This window comes from Rhododendron vialii, chromosome 3a (assembly GCF_030253575.1).
Source record: "Rhododendron vialii isolate Sample 1 chromosome 3a, ASM3025357v1".
Taxonomy (NCBI): Eukaryota; Viridiplantae; Streptophyta; class Magnoliopsida; order Ericales; family Ericaceae; genus Rhododendron; species Rhododendron vialii.
Genome location: NC_080559.1, coordinates 19,380,562 through 19,402,148, shown reverse-complemented (window position 1 = coordinate 19,402,148; position 21,587 = coordinate 19,380,562). Strand labels below are relative to the sequence as shown.

General features: G+C 38.6%; 1 protein-coding gene and 1 pseudogene across 2 annotated transcripts; both read left to right on the top strand.

Annotated features, from left to right (window-relative positions):
• The first annotated feature begins 4,653 nt into the window (after positions 1–4,653).
• Positions 4,654–14,791, top strand: LOC131321422 (elongator complex protein 1-like; annotated as a pseudogene).
• Positions 14,792–15,501: 710 nt separating this feature from the next.
• LOC131321423 (small ribosomal subunit protein uS8z/uS8w-like) lies at positions 15,502–19,070 on the top strand. 2 transcript variants are annotated; one of them, XM_058352435.1, is made up of 4 exons: positions 15,502–15,651; positions 17,859–18,005; positions 18,122–18,282; positions 18,832–19,070. In XM_058352435.1, exons 2-4 carry the CDS (start codon positions 17,873–17,875, stop codon positions 18,928–18,930), a joined length of 393 nt encoding a protein of 130 aa, XP_058208418.1. In that variant the 5' UTR covers positions 15,502–15,651; positions 17,859–17,872; the 3' UTR covers positions 18,931–19,070. The 2 variants fall into 2 exon arrangements, with proteins under 2 accessions (XP_058208418.1, XP_058208419.1); XM_058352436.1 differs by lacking the exon at positions 15,502–15,651 and adding an exon at positions 15,710–15,761.
• Positions 19,071–21,587: the final 2,517 nt, after the last annotated feature.

The window sequence follows — 21,587 nt, the reverse complement described above, 5'->3', positions numbered from 1 at the left end:
GTAGAATTAGTTTTCAACCAATTCGTTAGAAAACCTTAATTACCGTTTCAATCTAGTTACAATTTCCTAATCCTAGATGGACCTTTTTGACCGTCTTTGAGCCTTTTGAACCCCCGAACCCTAATTGAACCATTAGACTATAGGAGTAATCATTTTATTCCTATGTTTAGTCATTTCACTTTACCTAGCATCATTACTTACCCTACCTATTGGATAATAAAGGCAAGGGAAAACTTTAACCTTTGGTCCATAAATGTTAGGGAAAATATTATCCCTTGGACAATAGATTTCCATGACTAGTCATATCAAATTATTACCAATATCCCTTTACCCCTTGGTCCATAATTGTTAGGGGAATTTTTGTCCCTTGGTTATTAGACCTTTGACTTGCCTAAAAGCATGACAAGACAAGTCATACAAGAATCCCATCATTTTGCTTCAACCTTAGACTTGCCATAATGAGAACCTAGATTTGACTAGTCATTCAAGCTCATACTTACCTTCTTTAACCAATGGTTAATAAATGCTAGGAGAATTTTTGACCATTGGTTAATAGCAATTAAGTTGCCAATGAAGCCTTGATTTGACAATACAAAATCATGGGCTAAGGAATCTCATCATTTTGCTTCCAAGGAAGCAAGGCTAGCTTTGCCATGCATGCACACCTATGTTCTAGTCTTAAAATCCTAGACTTACTTTCCTAGATTTTCTTGGATGTATATAGATACAAGAGAGAGAGAGAGAGAGAGAGAGAGAGAGAGAGAGAGAGAGAGAGAGAGAGAGAGAGAGAAAGGCCGGATGGAGAGAGTGGGGTGGAGTGTGTGCATGAGTATTGATTACTTACACAAGCAACATTTATAGCCTTAAGCCTATTTTTTTGACTACATGCCAACCCATTTCTAGTCTTCCAAAGTACAAAGCTAGGCCATCATTATATTACTTCTTGCAAGCAACCTCCCCATAGACTTGACAAGTCCAAAACCCTTCATGATGACCTAAAGATTTGGCCAACAAATGGAAGTGACAACTCATGGAAGACTTGGCATGCTTTCAAGCTTGATTGGACATGACAATGGAGCAAATCCATGGGAGAAAGGAGAGAAGGGGGGGGCCGGCCATAGAGGAGGAAGGAGAAGCTCAAGTGTTGGCTATAAATAGCACCCCATGCCTTCCATTCAACTCACACCTTCACTTCTTGCTCTCACTTCTCTCTAGAAACCATTTCTGTTTTTCCAGGCAGCTTACTGTCCTCCACGAATCTCCATTTTTCTCCTGCTTAAAGTGGTTTTTAGAACCAACTCCCTTCGAGAAAGTTGTAGAGCACTTCGAAACCTTCAAGTTAGACCCAAGAACCATCCAAATCGGTGAAGAAATGCCAAAGATATTGGCATCCGAAGTTCAGTAAAAATCTCGGATTTCCATTTCCTGACAGCATACTGTCTCTGCCTTTATCACCATTTTTCTCCTACCTAAAGTAGTTTCTAGGATCAACTTCCTTCACGAAAGTCGTAGAGCATTTCGAGAGCTTCAACTTCGACCCAAGAACGATCGTATTCGGCCAAATATTGACCAAGTTACTGCCATCCAAAGTTCGGTCCAGATTTGCAAGTTCACCGCCCGTAGAAAATCTTCCAACTAGCTTATTCGGCACCGACTAAGTTTCGGATCAAGGTAGATAAATCTCTACTCATTTTCCCTAGTATAACTTTAGTTATTTTGCTTATGATAAGGCAAGTTAAAGTATTAGGAATAAATAGCAAGCTCGTTTTACAAAATTTTGAAATGACATTACGATCATGTAGATTTTCTCTACTCACTTCCCTAAGTATACGTAGAACCCTAGTCCAATAACTCTACGCATAGTATAGAATTTACGTTAGAAAGTAGCATGTTCTTGATTCAAAGTATCAATATCGTAGATAAGATTATCTATTGTTTGGTTTCAAGTAAATAAGCTTATCGTTTAAAATGCATGATTGTCAATAAGTTTATCTCACTAATGGAGGTATGAACATGTTGGATAAATGACTTTGTCTTAAATAAACATATGTTGTATTGAATTTCTCAAAAAGTAAGATATAACGATTTTCGAAAGGTAAGATTTTAACGCTTGATTTGAAGTATTCATATTTTGATCTTTTCGAGCATGCTTAGCAATATAGAATTGGATGATCTTGTTAGATTACAATGAATGATTTATGGTTGCGTATGTGAAAAGTCCTACCGCGGAGTCTATGCATGAGAACAAGACACAAAAATCGAGAAAATAGAAACATGACACCTAGGGTGTGGTTAACAAGAAAAAATATGTTCGAAGGAGGAAATATTTTTGAAACTACATAATGACCGATTTTGATGGCATTATGTGAAATGTGTGTGTGTAAATGTGTGCCAATGGGAACCCGGGACGGCGGAACCATTGTGAGGATACTCGGGAGACCGGAACGGCGGAACCGAGGTTGGGTGTGTGGCTTGGTTATCCGCGTTACGGAGCCAATGCAATTGTGTGCCAATGGGAACCCGGTGCGGCGGAACCATTGTGAGGATACTCGGGAGACCGGAACGGCGGAACCGAGGTTGGGTGTGTAGCTTGGTTATCCGCGGTACGGAGCCAATGCAAATGATTTTGAAAGGTTGGGTGTGTAGCTTGGTTATCCGCGGTACGGAGCCAATACAAATGATTTTGAAAGGTTGAAATGTTGACACGGTCTACGATGAGTCGCGTAGGAGAAACACGAAAATCTTGGACACCAACGATAGATGATTAACGAATGTGGATGTGTCATTGTTAGCTGTATATACATGTATCATGTGGAAATCGATGATTGTATAACCTGTTGTTTGTAAGTTATGGGTTAGCGGGTATGAGTTTGTTCTATTGAGCGTTGTAGCTCACGGTGTTACCTTTTGGTGACCCTGACATATTATATCGGTGGCGACGCTGGTATAATGTGTCAGACTCCTTAGATGAACAGGATAAGATGTACATCGTGGAAGCTTTTGGAGCAGAGGAGCTTGCTAGGATGGAAGAGCAAGCAGAGTAGTGTTAAGAACCCTAGTTTCCTTCCTTGTTGAATAAATGTACCTTTTCCTTATGATGTATTTATGATGTAATAATGAGCCAGACTCTTTTTATTATATAATAAATGCCTCATTTAACGTACCCAAAATTGGGGGCGTTACAACATCACTCACATTAATCTAGTACTATGATTTTTCCTTTTTCGTAGATATCAATGCCTTTTTACACGTAATTTTAGGACAGTTGTAAATAATTTTGAATTCTATAAATAAAGTGTTTTCTTTAGAAGGAGAAAAGGACCGCTCTAATCTTTTTTACTATATATATGTTCTTTGCTAACATATAGTTAGATTTCAACCCAAAGGGTTTCGACTATGAAAAAGTAAATACTCCGTAAGTGTTTATTTTTTATGAGATCACATGTTTAAATTCAAAGAAGACCAAATATTTCAAACGTTAGGATCATTGGAGTGTTTGCTTGATTGTTAATTATAGGGTCTGGAATCAGGGCCCTAAACTAGTTGAGTTGCACGTAAGCTAACTTAAAAATCCAATTATATATCTAAAAGTAGGTTACACTACCATTTTTTATTACCACACCTTCTTTTTTTTATCCTCTTGGTATGTGAATTTGCCAAATTCACCATTCATTTGTATATATTTTCACATTTGGAAGGAGGACATTGTAAATCCATATTACAAGAAGACAAATAGAAGATGTAGGTATAAAAAAAAAAGTGAAAATCACAACATATCGCTATTATTATAAACAACAGAAGGATGTGGGGATACGTTGTTAAAATGACTTAAATTCATTTGATCCAAAGGCTGTAGTACATCCTCTCACTTTCCGGTTAAGTGTCCATGATTTTCACATAAATCATACAATTGTCATCCCTCTTCTAATTAGGATACGTAGTGCCGTAGGTACGAATTAACACTAGTAAACATATACTTTATTAGATTTCGTGACTGCTTGATGGTGTTTCACATATTTTTCAAGGAGTCCTGCTACATACACAGCAGATTTGTGCACAGATTGTGCACAGATTTTGTTGTGGGGCCCACCACGGGTCCCACACAAATCATCCGAGCCGTTCATTAAATGTAAAACATTTTTTCAAGGGTTCCCGTAAAAAATAAGCTCAATTCAATACCAATAGATGCTTCATCCAACCATTTAACTTTTCATTCAGATTTTCGGATAATGAAAAGTTATATGGTTGGATCGAGCACCTATAGGTATTGGATTGAGTTTATTTTTTACGGGAACATTTGAAAAAATGTTTTACATTTAATGAACGGCTCGGATGATTTGTGTGGGACCCGTGGTGGGCCCCACAACAAAATCTGTGCACAATCTGTGCACAGATCTGCTGTGTGTAGACTTTCTGTTTTTCAAGTTTCTTTACATCTGTACTAGCATCTCCAATTCCAATTCAATACTTCAATTGAGAGTATCAAAATAAAATCACTTTATGAATTAAAAAAAATCTTATTTTGATACTCTCCTATCCTAAGGATATAGTTGATACAAAAATGTACTCGGTTAACCTAAAACCGCACTTCCCTTCCCTCATCAAAACCATCTTACCCATAAAATAAAACCCTCGAAAACGAAGCTAACAGCTCTCTCTCTCTCTCTCTCTCTCTCTCTCTCATCAATCAACAGCTCTGTGGTTTGGCTCTGTTGGTGCATAACACAGTGAACTCGTGGGTTGAAAGATGAATAATCTGAAGCAGTCTCGGGAGCTGACGTGGAACCTTCAGTTGCAGTCGGAGGATGAAGAAGCCCTTGGGTTTGCCACATTCGACATCGAGCGAAACCTATTGTTCTTCGCTTCTTCCTCCAACTTCATTTACGCTACTCAACTTCCTTCGTCCCAAGTAAACCTCATTCACTTGTGCGCTTTCTATTTATCCCCTTATACATGACTGCTTTGACAAGCAGTGTATCCTTTAATGCCTGTACATAATAAGCACATTTTACCTACTTATTAGACATTATTTCAATAATTTCCCAACCTCCTGATTTTATGTTCTTGCTCTTTTATGATTCCACTCTGTTCTCTGTTTGGAAATTGTGGAAACAAAAGGAAGAGGAGGGAAAATAATTAAGAAGGAAAATGGGAGAAAAGGAAGGAGAGAATTTTACTATTCCCATAACTCTATTTTTCCATTTTCTCTCTTTCTCTCTTTCTCTCAAAACCAAACAAGGGGAAGGAAAATTTTTCAATTTTCTTTCCTTTTCCCTTCCTTTCCCCATGTTCCAAACAAAGCCCGGGAAAGAAGAAAATGATTATGAAGAAAATGAGAGAGAAAGTGAGAGAAAAGTTGAACTTGGATTTGAAAATTTCCCCTCTTTTGTTAGAACCAAACAAGGGATTCCCTTCCTTTCCACATCTTTCCACATCTTTCCACAATATAGAATTGAAGTCTGGCCGTATAAGGAAATTCGGGATTTGTATTTATGATAATGTCCTTTTAGTCGAACCTTTAGAAATTTGGTCAACAGTCAGAGCTGACTCAGAGGAAATACTCTTTTGAAATGTTGCAATTTTTTAAAATGTTGCCGTAAATTTTGAAGACAGGAGGAAAGATATGTTCTGATGTTTTTTTAAATTTGGTGGATTTTTTTTTGAAAACATGTTTAGAGTTCTTCATATTTGATTTTAGTAGTTGGGGTTCCCAAATGCTTGCGTCTGGGTCTCCAGTTGGTTTAACCATCTTCATGGCCATCCAGACACATTTTACCTCGTTAAAATTTACGTTAAACGGAATTTTAAGGGATAGAAATAAGGTCAACTGCGATACAGTCTTGATTCCTTTGACATTTATTGAGGATTTGGCTTTTCCTGGAGGATGAGGATCCAATTAGCAACCCCAGTGTTTGAGATTAAGGCTTGTTCAGTTCAGTTTGAGAATCTGAGGTTGAACTTTGTGGTTGTGAGAGTCCTAATGCCTAAACTGCTAATTTCAGATGTTGAACTTTGTGCTTGTGTGTATGTATAGTCTGCACTGAAATTTTATTTTTCCATCTTACCGAAAACGTATATGCAAGATCTGTCAAGATAGTTGTAGAAGTATTGGCAATATTTTTCAGTGGAGATTCAAACACTTGTCTGGAAGGTTGCACATAAGTTTGTGAATATCCACTTATTAGTTCAAGATTTTCTCATGTGGTTATTTATTCTTTTGGGAAAACTCATGCAAGTTTATGAATGTGACAGGATGGCATAGCATGGAGAAACACCTCTTTGTCTCTGGCTGCTGAGCCTATTGATTTAGAACCTGGGATATCATTACTTCCTTTGATTATTTGATGGAGAAAGAAGCACTTATAGTTGGGACCTCAAAAGGACTTCTACTGCTACATAACGTGGAAAAGAATATAACAGAAATGGTGGGTAAAGTGGAAGGTGGTGTCAAGGAAATCTCACCTAGTCCAGATGGAGATCTGCTTGGTGTAATTACTGGTTATGGCCAGATATTAGTGATGACTCAAGATTGGGATTTGTTGTATGAGATGGCACCTGAGGAGCTTCCTGAAGGTGGTGACGTGAGTAAGGACTTCTTTCCATTGTTTGTTAACGCATTTCCCTGTCACATATAATGTGCTTTGTTGATATGTGGTGTTTTTTTTTTTTCTAGTTTGAAAACATTCACATGAAGAGTTGGTTATTGGAATTTTGCCTCATCATTGTATGAATAATGAAGAAGAGAAGACAAACTCTGGGAATTTTTCTTGCTTTCTTCTCTTCTTTCTCTCTTCTTTCTTTTTTCTCCCTGAAAGAAAGAATGATGCTGTTTTCTGGTGATGTATGCTAGAAATGAAGCGGAGGGCTGAATGGTAACTGAATCAAGCACAATATACTTTTCTTGTAATGTTGGAAAAATAAACAAGAAAACTGGGCATGATTGATTAATAATTATCCCATCTAATTGACTCCATGAAACCGATTACATATCTAATTGTATGACACAAAAACAAAATTCTCTGCAATAAGCAACTTATTAACTTTTAGTTGATGTATGAACTATGAAGTACTAGTTCAAACACTTGGGTAAGTTTACGAAATATTTGGTCAGCATTTTTAGACATCACCTAGCATAGGTGAAGCTGTAAATAAGATTCTATGTTATGCCTGAAATGCTCCGTGGGATCTCCTAAACGTCATTGTATTCAAGAAAGTATAAAACATAATGCACTAAGAAACTCGAGTATTTTGCCATATGCCCTTGAATGAGAGTTGATGAATTTGACACATGGATACATACCTTCACTAGACACCCGTACCTAACCCCATGTAACATAGAAGATAAAGGAACAATCGCTACACTGAAGTACTGAACTTCTAGCTTTAACCGATTATTGTTCTTGCTGCAGGAATTGTTTTAACATTATTGACCTAAAGCAATGGAAATATGCACGGTAAAGCAATAAAAGCTAAAATGCCATCGCTCATGGGTTACCATGTCATTCAGTGAAAGGAAAAAACTCTGGGGAGTCCAAGTCTTAGAACATACAAGACTCTGATTCCGCAATAGAATGTTTCTGTTGAATTGCCTTCAAGTAAAAATTTTGATGAGTCTAGCAGATTGCAACACATCAGAGACAATTTGAATTTATATTATCCAAAAGGAAATTATGATAGATGTTCGTTGTAATTTTGTTTGCAATTCGATGTACTCTTACAGCGGTTTCCTGGAAAAAGTATGTGGCTCTGTCTTTTCAACATGTTCTTTAATTTCTGTAATGGGAAACTGTGTCCAGGTCTATGATACAGTTTATCGTTTTATTTGCTTAATCAACAAAAGTTTTTAGATATGGTTGATAATTTTCGTCATCTAGTTTTTCTTAGGAGTCTGGATTTTGGTTTTAGGTGAACCAACATCTAGTGCCAATTATTCATTTGAGTGTCCCATGTCATGGCGAGGTGATGGGAAGTACTTTGTGACACTGAGCATGGTTCACAATGCTACTTCATTGGATAAGAAGATTAAAGTTTGGGAACGAGATTCGGGGGCGCCGCACTCTGTCTCAGAATCAAAGTCCTTCATGGGATCAGTTTTGGAATGGATGCCGGATGGAGCGAAAATTGCTTCAGTTTGTGACCGGATGGCAGAAAAGAAGTGTCCATCAATCATCTTCTTCAAGAGGAATGGGTTAGAAAGAAGTTCATTTAGCATCAATGAGGCGATGGACTCAACTGTAGAATTCAAAAGTGGAACTGTCATTCAGATCTTCTTGCAGCTGTTGTCAGATGTGAAAGATATGATTCCCTTAAGATCTGGTCCTTCAGCTACAATCATTGGTACTTGAAACAAGAAATTAGATGCCCCACACAGGATGGAGTACGATTTATGTGGGACCCTACGAAACTGCTGCAGTTGATTTGCTGTACTCTGGGAGGCCAGATCACAATCTTCAGTTTTGTTTGGCTTACAGCTGTCGCAGAGAACTGTAATTGATTGCTCCGAGATACAAGTAACCCCTCTTTCCATATCTCTAATTCCACCTCCTATGTTTCTACTCAATCTAAGATTTCCAAGCCCTGTTAGGGACATAGCTTTCTGGTCCAAGGGTCTGAGGAATCGTTTGGCTGCATCTTTGTCGAACTGCTATTTGTGTGTTGTTGAGCTTCCTCAACTTGATTTTTTGGAAGAGCTAGAAGGAAAAGAATTCAATGTTGAGGTTTCATAGTCAGAATCTTCAATCGGATCCACTTTGCATCTTGTATGGTTGGATTCACATGTACTTCTTGGTTCTTCTCATTTTGGCTTTAGGCACAGTGATTGCTTGCCAGAAACCTGTTCAGGAAAAAATGGGCTGCTTCCTGGGTATTATATACAGGAAATTGAGCTTGTGTGTTCCGAGGATCATATCCCAGGTCTGGTGACATGTTCAGGTTGGCGTGCAAAAATATCCAGTCAAATCTCACTTGAAGAGCAAGTAATTGGTATTGTACCTAATCCTTCTAGAAGATTTCCAGCATTTGTTCAGGTTGATGGTGGAATTATTTCCGAGTATGCGTCAGAGTTGTGTGTCACAGGAGAAGTTTACATGACAACCTTGGATTCTTATCATCCTGCCCCAGGATGTGTGTGGCTTCTATCGTTCACTCTGGGTCATCAAAGTCTTTGATTTTTGGGCTTGATGACAGCAGTAGGCTGCACGTTAATGGAAGGATATTAAGCAACAACTGTAGCAGTTTCTCATTTTACTCCAATTTTACTGATCAAGTGGTCACTCATGTTATTCTAGCAACTAAACAGGATCTTCTGTTCATTGTTGACATTGGGGATGTGTTGCATGAGCCCTTAAATGCTAAGTATGACAACTTCGTGCCTGTTGTCAAGAAAAGAAATGAAGAGAAAAGGAACTGTATTAACATATGGGAAAAAGGTGCCAAAATTGTAGGTGTCCTGCATGGAGATGAAGCTGCTTTTATACTCTCGAATGTATATATCCACATAAACTGGTCCTGTCCTCAATTGTTAATGCATTGATTCAACGACGTTTCAAAGATGCACTCCCCATGGTAAGGCGGCATCAGATCGATTTTAATGTTATCGTCGATCATTGTGGTTGGAAGGCGTTTCTTCTATTGGCTCCAGAGTTTGTCCGACAGGTAAGCAATCTGAGCCATATTACTGAATTTGTTTGTTCCATGAAGGAAGAAAATATCATGGAGACGCTTTACAAAAACTATATATGTCTACCTTGCCTAAAAGGCGCCGACGTTGTTGAAGCCAGAAAATTTGAGGGTTCTGATGCAATTAACAAGATATCCGCTGTCCTTATGACCATAAGAAAAGCTCTTGAGGAGCAAGCCGTGGCAAGTCCAGCTAGAGAGCTTTGTATTTTGACCACCCTAGCGCAAAGTGATCCCCCAGCTCTTGAGGAAGCTTTGAAAAGGATAAAAGTGATTCGGGAAGTGGAACTATCAGATTCTGATGATCCAAAGAAAGTATCTTTTCCTTCTGCTGAGGAAGCTCTAAAGCATCTTTTATGGTTATCTGACGGTGAAGCTGTTTATGAAGCTGCTTTAGGTCTTTACGACCTGAACCTTGCAGCCATTGTGGCACTGAACTCACAATGGGACCCAAAGGAATTTCTTCCATTTCTCCAGGAACTGGAACGCATGCCAACTCTTTTAATGCAATATAGTATCGACCTCAAATTGCAAAAATACGAGAATGCACTCAAGCACGTATTATTGCAGGAGATGCTTTTTATGCTGATTGTATGAATTTAATGAAGAATAATCCTGAACTTTTTCCGCTCGGACTCCAACTGATCAGTGACCCTGCCAAGAGGAGACAAGTCCTTGAGGCCTGGGGAGATCATCTCAGTAACAAAAAATGCTTTGAAGATGCTGCAGCAACTTATTGTGTTGTACTAGTTTGGAGAAAGCACTGAAGGCTCATCGCGCTTGTGGTAATTGGAGGGGGGTGTTAACTGTTGCTGGTATCATTAGACTGGGAAAAGAGGTCATGCAACTGGCACATGAACTCTGTGAAGAACTTCAGGCTGTTGGAAAACCAGGAGAAGCTGCCAAAATTACCTTAGAATACTGTGGAGATGCGAATGCTGGGATCAATTTATTTGTCAGTGCTAGGGATTGGGAGGAGGCGCTGAGGGTTGCTTTTATGCACTGGAGAGATTATTTAGTTTCAGAAGTGAAGAATGCATCTCTTGAATGTGCTAACGTGCTGATTGGTGAATACGAGGAAGGATTGGAGAAAGTATGCAAGTACTTGACCCATTACGTGGCCGGTAGATAGCGGAGATTGTTGCTTGCAGCGAAGCTCCAGTCAGATGAGCGATCAGTTAATGAAGTCGATGATGACACTGCTTCAGAATCTAGTAGCAATTTCAGTGGAATGAGTGCATACTCCAGAGGGTATGACTTCTACATTTGTAACTCGTATTTATTGCAGTTAATTGTGTTTCGCTAAAGCTACTTTCCTTTGGCAAATAGTATGTTCATAGTTGTAGCTTAATAGTAGTGACTTCAGTGGCAGGAGTGCATATACCAAAGGTTGTGACTTTTACATTTGTATAGGGGTGGCAAATGGGCGGGTTTGGGCCAAAATGGGTAAGTTGCAAGTGGTTTGGGTCTTTAATGGGTCATTGACCCATTTAGAACCCATTAATTATGAGTCCAATTACCCAACCCGACCCATTTATTTAAAATGAAACCCGCCCCGCCCATTAACCCAATTACATACTATATACTAAAATTTAAAATGACTAAAATATCAATTTACACTAAAATGACCATATTACCCCAGTAAATCTAAATGACTAAGATACTCCATATATACTAAAATTACCATACAGAGGCATGTAGCCAATATTTCATTGCGTTTTTCCATTTTTTGGTTCTTTCAACTATTGACAAAATTGTTCTACTTTTTTGTTTTTTTCTTTGTTTGTTTTAGATACAAATGGAAACGAGAGAGAGAGGGAGATGGGTTCAACCAAATCTTTCACCCCAATCCACTTACGACAGAAACAAAGGAAATACTTTATCTGAGAAGATACCAACATAACAAATGCTTACACATACAGCATGTCCACTACTTAGCTAATTTCAAACACTAAAACAAAGAGTACTGATGTGAAGCAGCAGCAGAATTGAGTGAAGCAAAGTAATCCAAGTTTCCAAGCAAAAAATCTCCACCCATGGACGCCAAGTAGAAAAAAATCTCCAAATCACTCGAATCCGTCTTTCTAGCTACAAAACACTAAGACTTGCAAGAGCCCTAAACTCAACCGATTGCCAATTGCGTCGACTAAGTTAGACTGAATTTCCAGGCATCCAAAACACTACGAAACACGGATGAGAGAGAGAGAGAGAGAGAGAGAGAGAGAGAGAGAGAGACGATTCAAAGTAGAATCAGGAGGAGATCGAGGATAAAAGGATTTTTTTTTTTATGGTTTATATGCATGACTTATTGGGTCATTTAAGTGGACCCATTAAGATCCAATTAATAAATGGGTAAGATGGGTTAGACCCATTCTGACTCAATTAATTAATGGGCTGGGTTGGGTTTATTTTTTAGTGGGTGGGTATGGGTTCAATTTGCCACCCTTACATTTGTATACTTGGCAAAAAAAAAAAAAAAAGACTTTTACATTTGTAGTTGAGATAACTTCTTTTAATTAAACATGTCTCACTAGAGCCACTTTCCCTCGGAAAATATTCCGTGGATGAGTGAAATCATGTCGCCTATAGGTAGAGCTTCTGTTCGTCATTTGTGTCTCTCTTTATGTTCTTTCTATCTAACCAAATGATCCTTATAAGTGGCCTTAGTTGCTTTGTCTGTAGAAGTTCTAGTCTTATTCATGTTTTGTCATCTCACATGTAGCAAAGCTAGTTCATTATAACTCATATGGAGTGCTGACTTAGACGAAAATAGAGTTCGGAGGGCTTTGTTGAGTCACAGTTGTTGTTTTTCTTCTTCTTCTTCTTTTTTTTTCTTGAAGTTTTTCCTCTCTTCTTTGTGGGTGAATGTGTACTTCCTAATTAGTTTCTAAGTGTGTTTTAAAATGATCTTTGACAAAAAAATTGGATGGCCTCAAGTGACTGTTTATATGAGCAGGACAAGAAAGGGCTCTGCTGCTTCCATCAGCTTAAGTACTTCTAGTAAGGCAAGAGACATGAAGTATCAACGGAATAAAGGGAAAATCTGTGCTGGCAGGTATGCAAGTTATTCCTCTTTTCGTTTCCTTTTGCTCCATAATCTCTTGCTTTTCCTATCCTTCTCATAGTCAAGGGTGTTATAATGAACTGTCTTTCCAGCCCTGGTGAGGAGATGGCTTTGGTGGAGCATTTGAAGGGGAGTCTCTGACCACTGGAGCAAAGCATGAGCTTAGATATTTATTGGTTTCCCTTCTTACACTTGGCAAGGAAATTGCAACGTATTGGAGAAAACTTTCAACTGTCTCAAATGGCAGCAATTAAAGTCACAGACGATGTAGTGTCCAGTGATATTATTGATGAACAAGCACATTCCTTGAATTGTTACATCCAGAAATTGGGCAAAGAGCTGCAGGATTCGGACACTTTCTCTTGGAGGTCTATAGTGTTGCTTTCGCCTTAACAGGTAACAGTTGCCTAAACATGTAATTCACCCACTTGTTCCTATGCTGCGTGCAAGTTTTTATTCTTGAGTGCTGTGATCCACGGTTGCCTGGATGATACCCCTGGACATCTTGTCACCCATTTGGCCACGTGAATATTTGCTTTACGTAGTTGCACATACTGAGAGATGTACCAGATCAGTACATGGGTGGTTAATGGCTTAATGCTGGTGGCCAAAAATGGGTGGCGCAAAATGAGCCAGAGTGTGGCTTTTGGGTTATACTGTTCTCTTTTTCTGACCTCATATCCCTAGAATTATTTGACGTATCCTCTTTTTTTTTTTTTCTTCTAAAGTTTTCAACGACTTATTAAATACCCTACTGATCACCAGTGGTTGTGTCCATATAGTGAGCTTTTGGCTGTGGAATTTAAAAGGTGGTATTGGTTTTTGTCTCTTGTCCTTTCATTTTTGTATGTTTACCTATTTTTTCCCTCGATCGAATATCGACAGAGATTTTGGAAAACAAAGTCAACAACAAAAATATGGGCAATGCGGCTTGTCTCCAAAGATGAATCCATGGTTCCACGCAGGGCCGGCCCAAGGGCAAGGCCTGAGAGGCCCGGGCCTAGGGCCTCAAATTTTGGCCCACAAAGAGGGTGCCTCGTTACAAGGAGTAGTAATATCTATGCAATAAAACAGAGCTGCTTTTGAATTCAATAGATAACCAATGCTCAAGATTTATCACTCCTGCATAAATCTCCACCTTTTATTCAATAAAATGGTGTTTTGGTAAATACTTTGCTTTTTATCCCGCCTTTATGAAACGAAATCTGCCATACTAAGATTACATTCCATACTCTAATCCCATGACTTGCGAGAATTCCAAACTGAAATGGAAACATAAATCATTAACATGGCAAAGTCATCCTATAATTATTATCCTTGCAGCAGCATTTTTCCAAAGAAAACAGTAGGAGTACTCCCTATTACCATTTAAAGTAGTTTCTAAAGGAATCCTTTGTAAAATTTGGTAATTAAGATTCCGTGATTTTCCTTTCCCGTGATTTTGTGGGGTCAGATTTCTAAAGAATAACCTCTCTTTTTTTAATTTCTCATTTGGTAATAACAGAATTGGTTACCCCTTTTTTTTAAAAGTGACTAATTTTTAACAGGATTGGTTACCACATCCCATGATTTTTGATTTATTTGGCAATTTGGTTTCAAAAGGAAACAAATAATTGGAAGAGCTTATGAAGAAAACTCTTTACTAACAAATCTCTTCTTTATTTGAAACATATGTTTGATTTGATTTACAAAAATCAAAAGGTCTCTTTTATGCATTAAGTCGTTTAGACTTTCTATATTTTTCCCTTTGTTATTGAAATCTATATCGTCTTTTTTCTACATTAGTCTTTATTTTCTCAGAGCAACTAATAATTTTCTTTTTATTTGCTATTTGCAGATTCGTAGGAGTGACGACATAAAATGGAAGCTTATGGAGGCATGATAATTTCAAGTGAATTTTCCTGCAAAACTGAAACTGAAACTTCAAATTGCTGTCAAAGTAATTTCAAGGGATTTTTTTTTGCAAAACTGAAACTTTATATGAAGAATTAGCGTTGTAAGTATTAACAATATTCCTATTCTTATATGATTTGTTTTTATTTCTACTTCCGTTTGATCTTATTTAGAACTGATTATCCAAACTTCTTATTTTTATTTTTGCCTTTGAAATTTGCAAATGGTTTCTTTGAAAATCTGGACATATGTTTTGTTAACTAATTTAATTTTATAGGCTTTCGAGAAAACGCGTTCATTACTTTTTTGTTTACTAATCTTTGAAAATCCGATAGGCTTTCTAGGGACAACAGATAGCACCAGATAAAAAAATTTCTACCATCTTATTTTTTAGCCATGGTTTTCCATTTCAGATAATCAAAATTACAATGTGCTCCGGTCTCGTTCTAACGATCAGAAACGTTCACTTCGTAGAGCTCATCGACTTAAACATGCGTGTAAAAAATCAGCTTGATCGGAAATCATGAAGTGCCTAATCGAAACCTTTTTGTCTTGAAAAGAATGAATCCAAATCACTGGATCAAATCTATTAGAATCCATTATTGGCAAGTTATATGTGTTCCGATCAGACACTTCGTGATATCCGATCAAACTGATTTTTTACACAGTTGTTCAACTTGATAAGCTCTATAAAGTGAACGTTTTCGATCATTGAAGCAAGATCGGACCGGGGCCCCCTTGGCCGGGACAGCACGCTGCTGTCCCTTGAAGGGACAGCAGCTCCCCCAGTCCCCGTTAGGCCCATTTCCACCGAACCGAAGTACTGGGCCAAGTGGTCAGCGACTCTGCGCTGCCCACCGAAAGTCTTTTAATGGGTGTTTTGGTAATTTCGAGTTCCAGTACAAGACCTAGGGTTTCCAGCTCTCTTATTAAATCCACCGAGAAACCCTAGGGCCCTTTCTCTCTCTTCCCCCGTCTCTCTCATCACAGCTTCGGAGGCGCTTCTCAGCCCCGTGGTAAACCCATCTTTCCAATCAGTTGAAGTCTTTGGTTTTCTTTGTATTTTTGTTCGGCTCGTTTTAGGGTTTTGATTCTTGGTGTTGAATCTGATCTTCTTTGATCTCACGTACTCCATTTCTCCAACTTTTAGTTGATTTGTAGTTAGAATTAATCATGCCTTGCTCTTTATTTGAGCTTTCTACGTATATAAATACTAAATAGAGAAAGATAGATTGTATCTATGAATGCGTATATTCTTTCATATGCCTACGTGCTTGAGTTTCAGTGAACATGTCAGTCTTCTATGCTTCTTTCATTTGAGAGTTCGATTTATGATACTTAGCCATTTTGACCATTGATTTTCTTAAAACACCTGCGTATACCTGGAGTGTTAGTTGCATTGTTTATGTGGCGATTGTTGAGCTATTGAGCGGTTCATGAACTGTTGAGAGTGTTTTGATTGTTCTTGTAATGATAAGTGCGATAGGTTTTATGCTTGATTTGATTACTCTACTAGTTTGTTTGTTTCATTGCGGTGTCAATAATAGGTTTGAGATGGCCGAAAATCTTGATGGAAGTGTTAGAGCCCGTTCCATAAACGAAATAAGAACTTATTTTTTGTGTAATAAGAAGGCTTGTTCCTGAAAATAAGAAGGCTGCTACTTATTTTGGAAAGATTTATATAGGTACCGGTCGGGGAGGGAAATCGTACCTGCAGCCGCGCCGGGCCGTCTCTGGCCACCGGACGGCCGATCCGAGCCGTCGAAAAATTCTAAAAAAAAAAACGAGGGGGCCAACGCGGGAATCAACGGCATCCGAGGTGTGTAGGGTGCTTGATCCGAGCACCCCTTATCCGTGTAAGGTGCTTGATCATATATACACGGAAAAGGGGTGTTCGGATCAAGCACCCTACATGCCTCGGATGCCGTTGATTCTCGCCCGAGCCCCCTCGTTTTTTTTTTTAGAATTTTTGGACGGCTTGGATCGGCCGTCCGGTGGCCGGATACAGCCCGGCGTGGCCGCCGGTACGATTTCCCTCCGCCGGCACCCATTATCATAGCAACAGTCTTATTTTTTGTATAAGGCAACTTCAAACTCAAAAATTATGTGTTTACGCAAATAATTTTCATACTACTATGGAGCTTGTTTGATAGATTTCATAATGAGATCTTTAATACGGTGCAAAAAAAATTGAACTTTTTTTTTCATTTGCATATTTTTTGAGTTTGAAAATGTGAAAGGAACTTTTTATTTGAATTTTGTGGAATGACCCTTCTTATTTTTGAATGAGAAGTGGCAAAATAAGTACTTATTTTTTAAGAAGATTTCCGGAACGGAACCTTAGTCGAATGGAAATAGATTGTTTGCAGGCTCTACATTTGTGATAAAGTTCCTGGGATTTCAAGATGAGATAGTCAATGTAATGTACACTCGGAGGGTTCTAAGTTGTTGATGAGCTATAAGCTTAATTATTATTTGAAAAATGGGGTTGGGCCACTTTAGAACTATGTGAGATCCTGAGAAGCAAGTATGCGGGGACGAATGCGGGCACCCGTATTTGTACGATACAGATATGTCGATAGAATGAAAGGTACGGGTACAGTTGGGGTACGGCTATAACAACTGAATTTTTAAAAATTAGAGCAATGTATTACACGTAATAGTTACACTTCAAATAAAAGAAATAGCTAAATTGACTTGGGCAATGAGGAATCCAACATCAAATAACAATTTAATGCCAAAAGAACATATAGACCAAGATTGTAATTTTACAATCATGCTAAGCATAGAAAAAGAAAATCTTATCAAGCCTAGTTTCATTTTTGAGTTGAGTATAGTGGGGTACTTCTCGGGTACAACAGAAGTCAGAGAAAAGTTTTGGTTGGTGTTTAGTGCACCTGGTACGGATTTAGTAGTACCATATAAAGTTCCAGTACCCGGTACGTTCCGGGTACGAGTACACCAGGGTTTTAGAAGTACCCGTGCTTAATAGGTGAGGTCTGTTTGTTTCCCAAGAAGTTGGCTTTTCAATAAATTTGACTTTTTCTTACTGCGTACATTTGTGAGGACTGAGGAAGTGGCCAGAATGTCCCCAGGGATAAACTGGATTAACTGCAACCAAGGTTTTCAAGCATCTATACTTTCTTCTCCTGATCTTTTTTTCGACATGTGATTTGCCGGATGATATGGTACGGTTTTATTGATCACTTGGATTTGGCTGCAGTCTTATTTGCAAAGATGGTGAGAGTTAGTGTTCTGAATGATGCTCTCAAGAGCATGTACAATGCTGAGAAGCGGGGAAAGCGCCAGGTCATGATCAGGCCTTCATCAAAGGTGATCATCAAGTTTCTTCTTGTGATGCAAAAGCATGGTATGCTCCTATTACTTGTATTTGAAATTTATTTATTTTATTTGCTGTTGTTTTGTTGTTCCCCATTATACTCTGCATTTTTAGTGCATTTGCTAACCTTTTAATTATGCTCTTAGGGTACATTGGAGAGTTTGAGTTCGTCGATGACCACAGGTCTGGGAAAATTGTGGTTGAACTTAATGGGAGGCTAAACAAATGTGGTGTCATCAGTCCTCGATTTGATGTGGGTGTGAAAGAGATTGAGGGATGGACTGCTAGGTTGCTTCCTTCAAGACAGGTTAGCACCCGAATTGTTAAATACCTATTAATCCTCACAATTTTGTACTGTCATGGTCCAAAATATACTTGCTCACAATGGTATAATCAAACTTAGCAACCCCTTAACCAACTACCCAATTTTACTCTTTGGATAAGCAAAATTAGCAACCTTTTCTCTTTGGATAACCAAATTTAATAGAGACCACTCTCCATCTCTCTCTCTCTCTCTCTCTCTCTCTCTCTCCTCTGATCCATAGTTGTCGAAGGCATGCCTAGGCGCACCCCAGGCGAGGCGACTTGAACAAGGTGCAGTAAAGGCTCAAAAAAGTGACAAGCCGAGAAAGGCGCAAAAAAGTGCGCTTCAAAATCAACCAAAAAATACATGTTTGATTATGGACTAAGACTTCACATTGTTAATTTTGGCAACTCCATAAATGGATAAACAAAAGATGATGTGCCAAGTTTTGATTATTCAATATTGGTTATGCTATTGGAGATGCCTTAATAGTATATCTTCTTGATGATGTGGAAACCTCTGATTAGACTGTTACTGGCTGGCTATGTGCAGTTTGGGTTCATTGTGCTGACGACGTCTGCTGGGATCATGGACCATGAAGAGGCAAGGAGAAAGAATGTTGGTGGAAAAGTGCTGGGCTTCTTTTACTAGGCTGAAGTAGTCCAAATATGTTATAATCTTTCGCTCGAGTTTTTTTTTTTTATGTACTAAACTTGTTTACGAGCAAGATAGTTCATTGTTGGGTTTATTACCGATTTTGCTTCAAATGCAAATTCCAGCATATTTCTTAATTTTTGCTATGGGTTTGTTTACTTTATTCAAGAGATTGTTTGCCATGTTTGATGATTATCTCCAAGCTTGACGCTTCTTGTGGAGTGCAAGTTTTTCCAGTATTTGGACCATAAAACAGAAGTGGGTTTATCAGTTTGTGCTATGGTCATTCCATTCTTAGTTTATCCAAGGTAATTTGCAAGTTACATGAATTTTATTTTTATTTTTATTTTTGATTATTTCGCTCGCTTGTATAGAATATGTACGTGATATACTAATACCATAAAAATGCACAACTGTTGAGCCAAAAAAAATAAAATACACATCACACCAAAATTATGCGTACCAGATACCAAATTTATGCGTATCATCCTCAAGAACAATTCGTAATATATACGTCCAAGGTATATATACTTCCAAGGTACACCCGTTGCGCAACTAACAAAAAATGCGTAACATACATCAATTTTTATGACATGAATCCAAATATGATTACGAGATATGCTAGGGTGTTCCCTTTAAGGGACGCGTTGTGCCTGCCTTCGAGTGCTTCGAAAAATGAGCAAGGAGCGCCACATCGGCACCTGGGTGTGGTGATAAGTGAGCAAGGGTTCTCGCGCGTGCTTGGACGAGCGCGGGTAAAGAAGCTAGCCCAGGACTATAGGATTCGTTTAGCAACTTGGAATATAGGGACATTAACGGGTAAGACTAGGGAGCTAGTTGACACCATGCTTAAGAGGAGGATTAATATAGCTTGTCTTCAGGAGATTAAGTGGTAGGGGAGAAAGCTAGGGAGATAGAGGACACAGGTTATAAGCTTTACTATACGGGTAAGGATAGACATAGAAATGAGGTAGGTATCGTAGTAGATAAACACCTGAAAGATTCAGTAGTTACGGTAACGAGAAAAGGAGATCGGATTATTTTAGTTAAGCTTGTGATCGGAGAGAGTATAGTTAATATTATTAGTGCTTATGCACCCCAAGTAGGCTTGGATGATCTTATTAAAAAGCAATTCTGGGAGCAAATGGATGACGTGGTTCAAGGGATACCTTTTGGGGAGAAGCTATTTATAGGAGGCGATTTCAATGGTCATGTGAGAGTGGATAAGCAAGGGTATGAGAAGGTACATGGTGGCTTTCGATTTGGTGACCTTAACGAAGGTGGTAGGAGGATTTTAGATTTCGCAGTATCTTTTGACCTTATAGTTGGGAATACTCTCTATAGGAAGCGAGATGAGCATTTAATTACCTTTAAGAGTGGAGCCAATAAAAGCCAAATCGACTATTTTCTTGCTTGAGGGGCAGACCTCTTGACATGTAAAGATTGTAAGGTTATTCCCGGAGAGTGTTTAGTAGCACAACATAGACTTTTGATGTTAGATATTTGTCTCAAGGGGAATAATAGAAGGAGAAAAGAAACTAGATGCCTACGAACTAAATGGTGGGGCCTAAGAGGGAAGAAACTAGAGGTATTCAAGGAAAGAATGTTTCAAGAAGTACGGTGGGGAGTGGAAGGCGATAGTGACAATATGTGGAATACGATAGCTGACGGTATTAGAAGAATATCAAAAGAAGCTCTTGGCGAGTCGAAGGGAAAATGTCCAATTTTTAAGGAGACATGGTGGTGGAATGACGAGGTTCAAACCATGGTAAAAGCAAAGAAGGAGTGCTTTAAAAAGTGGCAAAATGACCGGAATGTGAAAAATTTTCAGGGCTATAAGCAAGCTAGCAAGGAAGCTGAGAAAACCGTTAGGGATACTAAGTTAAAAGCCTATGAGAATTTCTACGCTAGACTCGATAGTAAAGATGGATAAAAGATTATTTATAAACTTGCTAAGCTACGAGAAAGGAAAGTTAGAGACGTTTCTCAAGTTAAGTGTATAAAAGATATTGATTCGGTGGTGTTGGTGAACGACGAGGTGATCAAGGATAGATGGAAGTCGTATTTCGATAAGTTGTTAAACGAGATACATGAAGGAGGCTTTGGTGGGGAGAAAGTGTATGTACCTGGCGAGAACATAGAATATGAGTTTTATCGAAGAATACAAAAGTTCGAAGTGGTTAAAGCTTTGAAAAGGATGAAACCGGGTAAGGCCCTAGGACCAGATGGTATCCCTATTGAAGTGTGGAAAAGTCTAGGTGACTTGGGGGTGACTTGGTTGACGAAGTTGTTCAACAAGATTATTATGACTAGGAAGATGCCCGACGAATGGAGAAGGAACACCTTAGTACCTATCTATAAGAATAAAAGGGATATTCAAAGTTGCAACAACTATAGAGGTATTAAATTGATGAGTCATACGATGAAGTTGTGGGAAAGAGTTATTGAGCATCGCTTGAAGATGGTGACTACGGTGTCAGAGAAACAGTTTGGGTTCATGCCAGGAAGATCAACCATGGAAGCTATCTACCTATTAAGGAGATTGGTAGAAAAATACAGAGCAAAGAAGAAGGATCTCCATATGATTTTCATAGACTTAGAAAAGGCTTATGATAGGGTGCCTAGGGACATCATATGGTGGGTTTTAGAGAGAA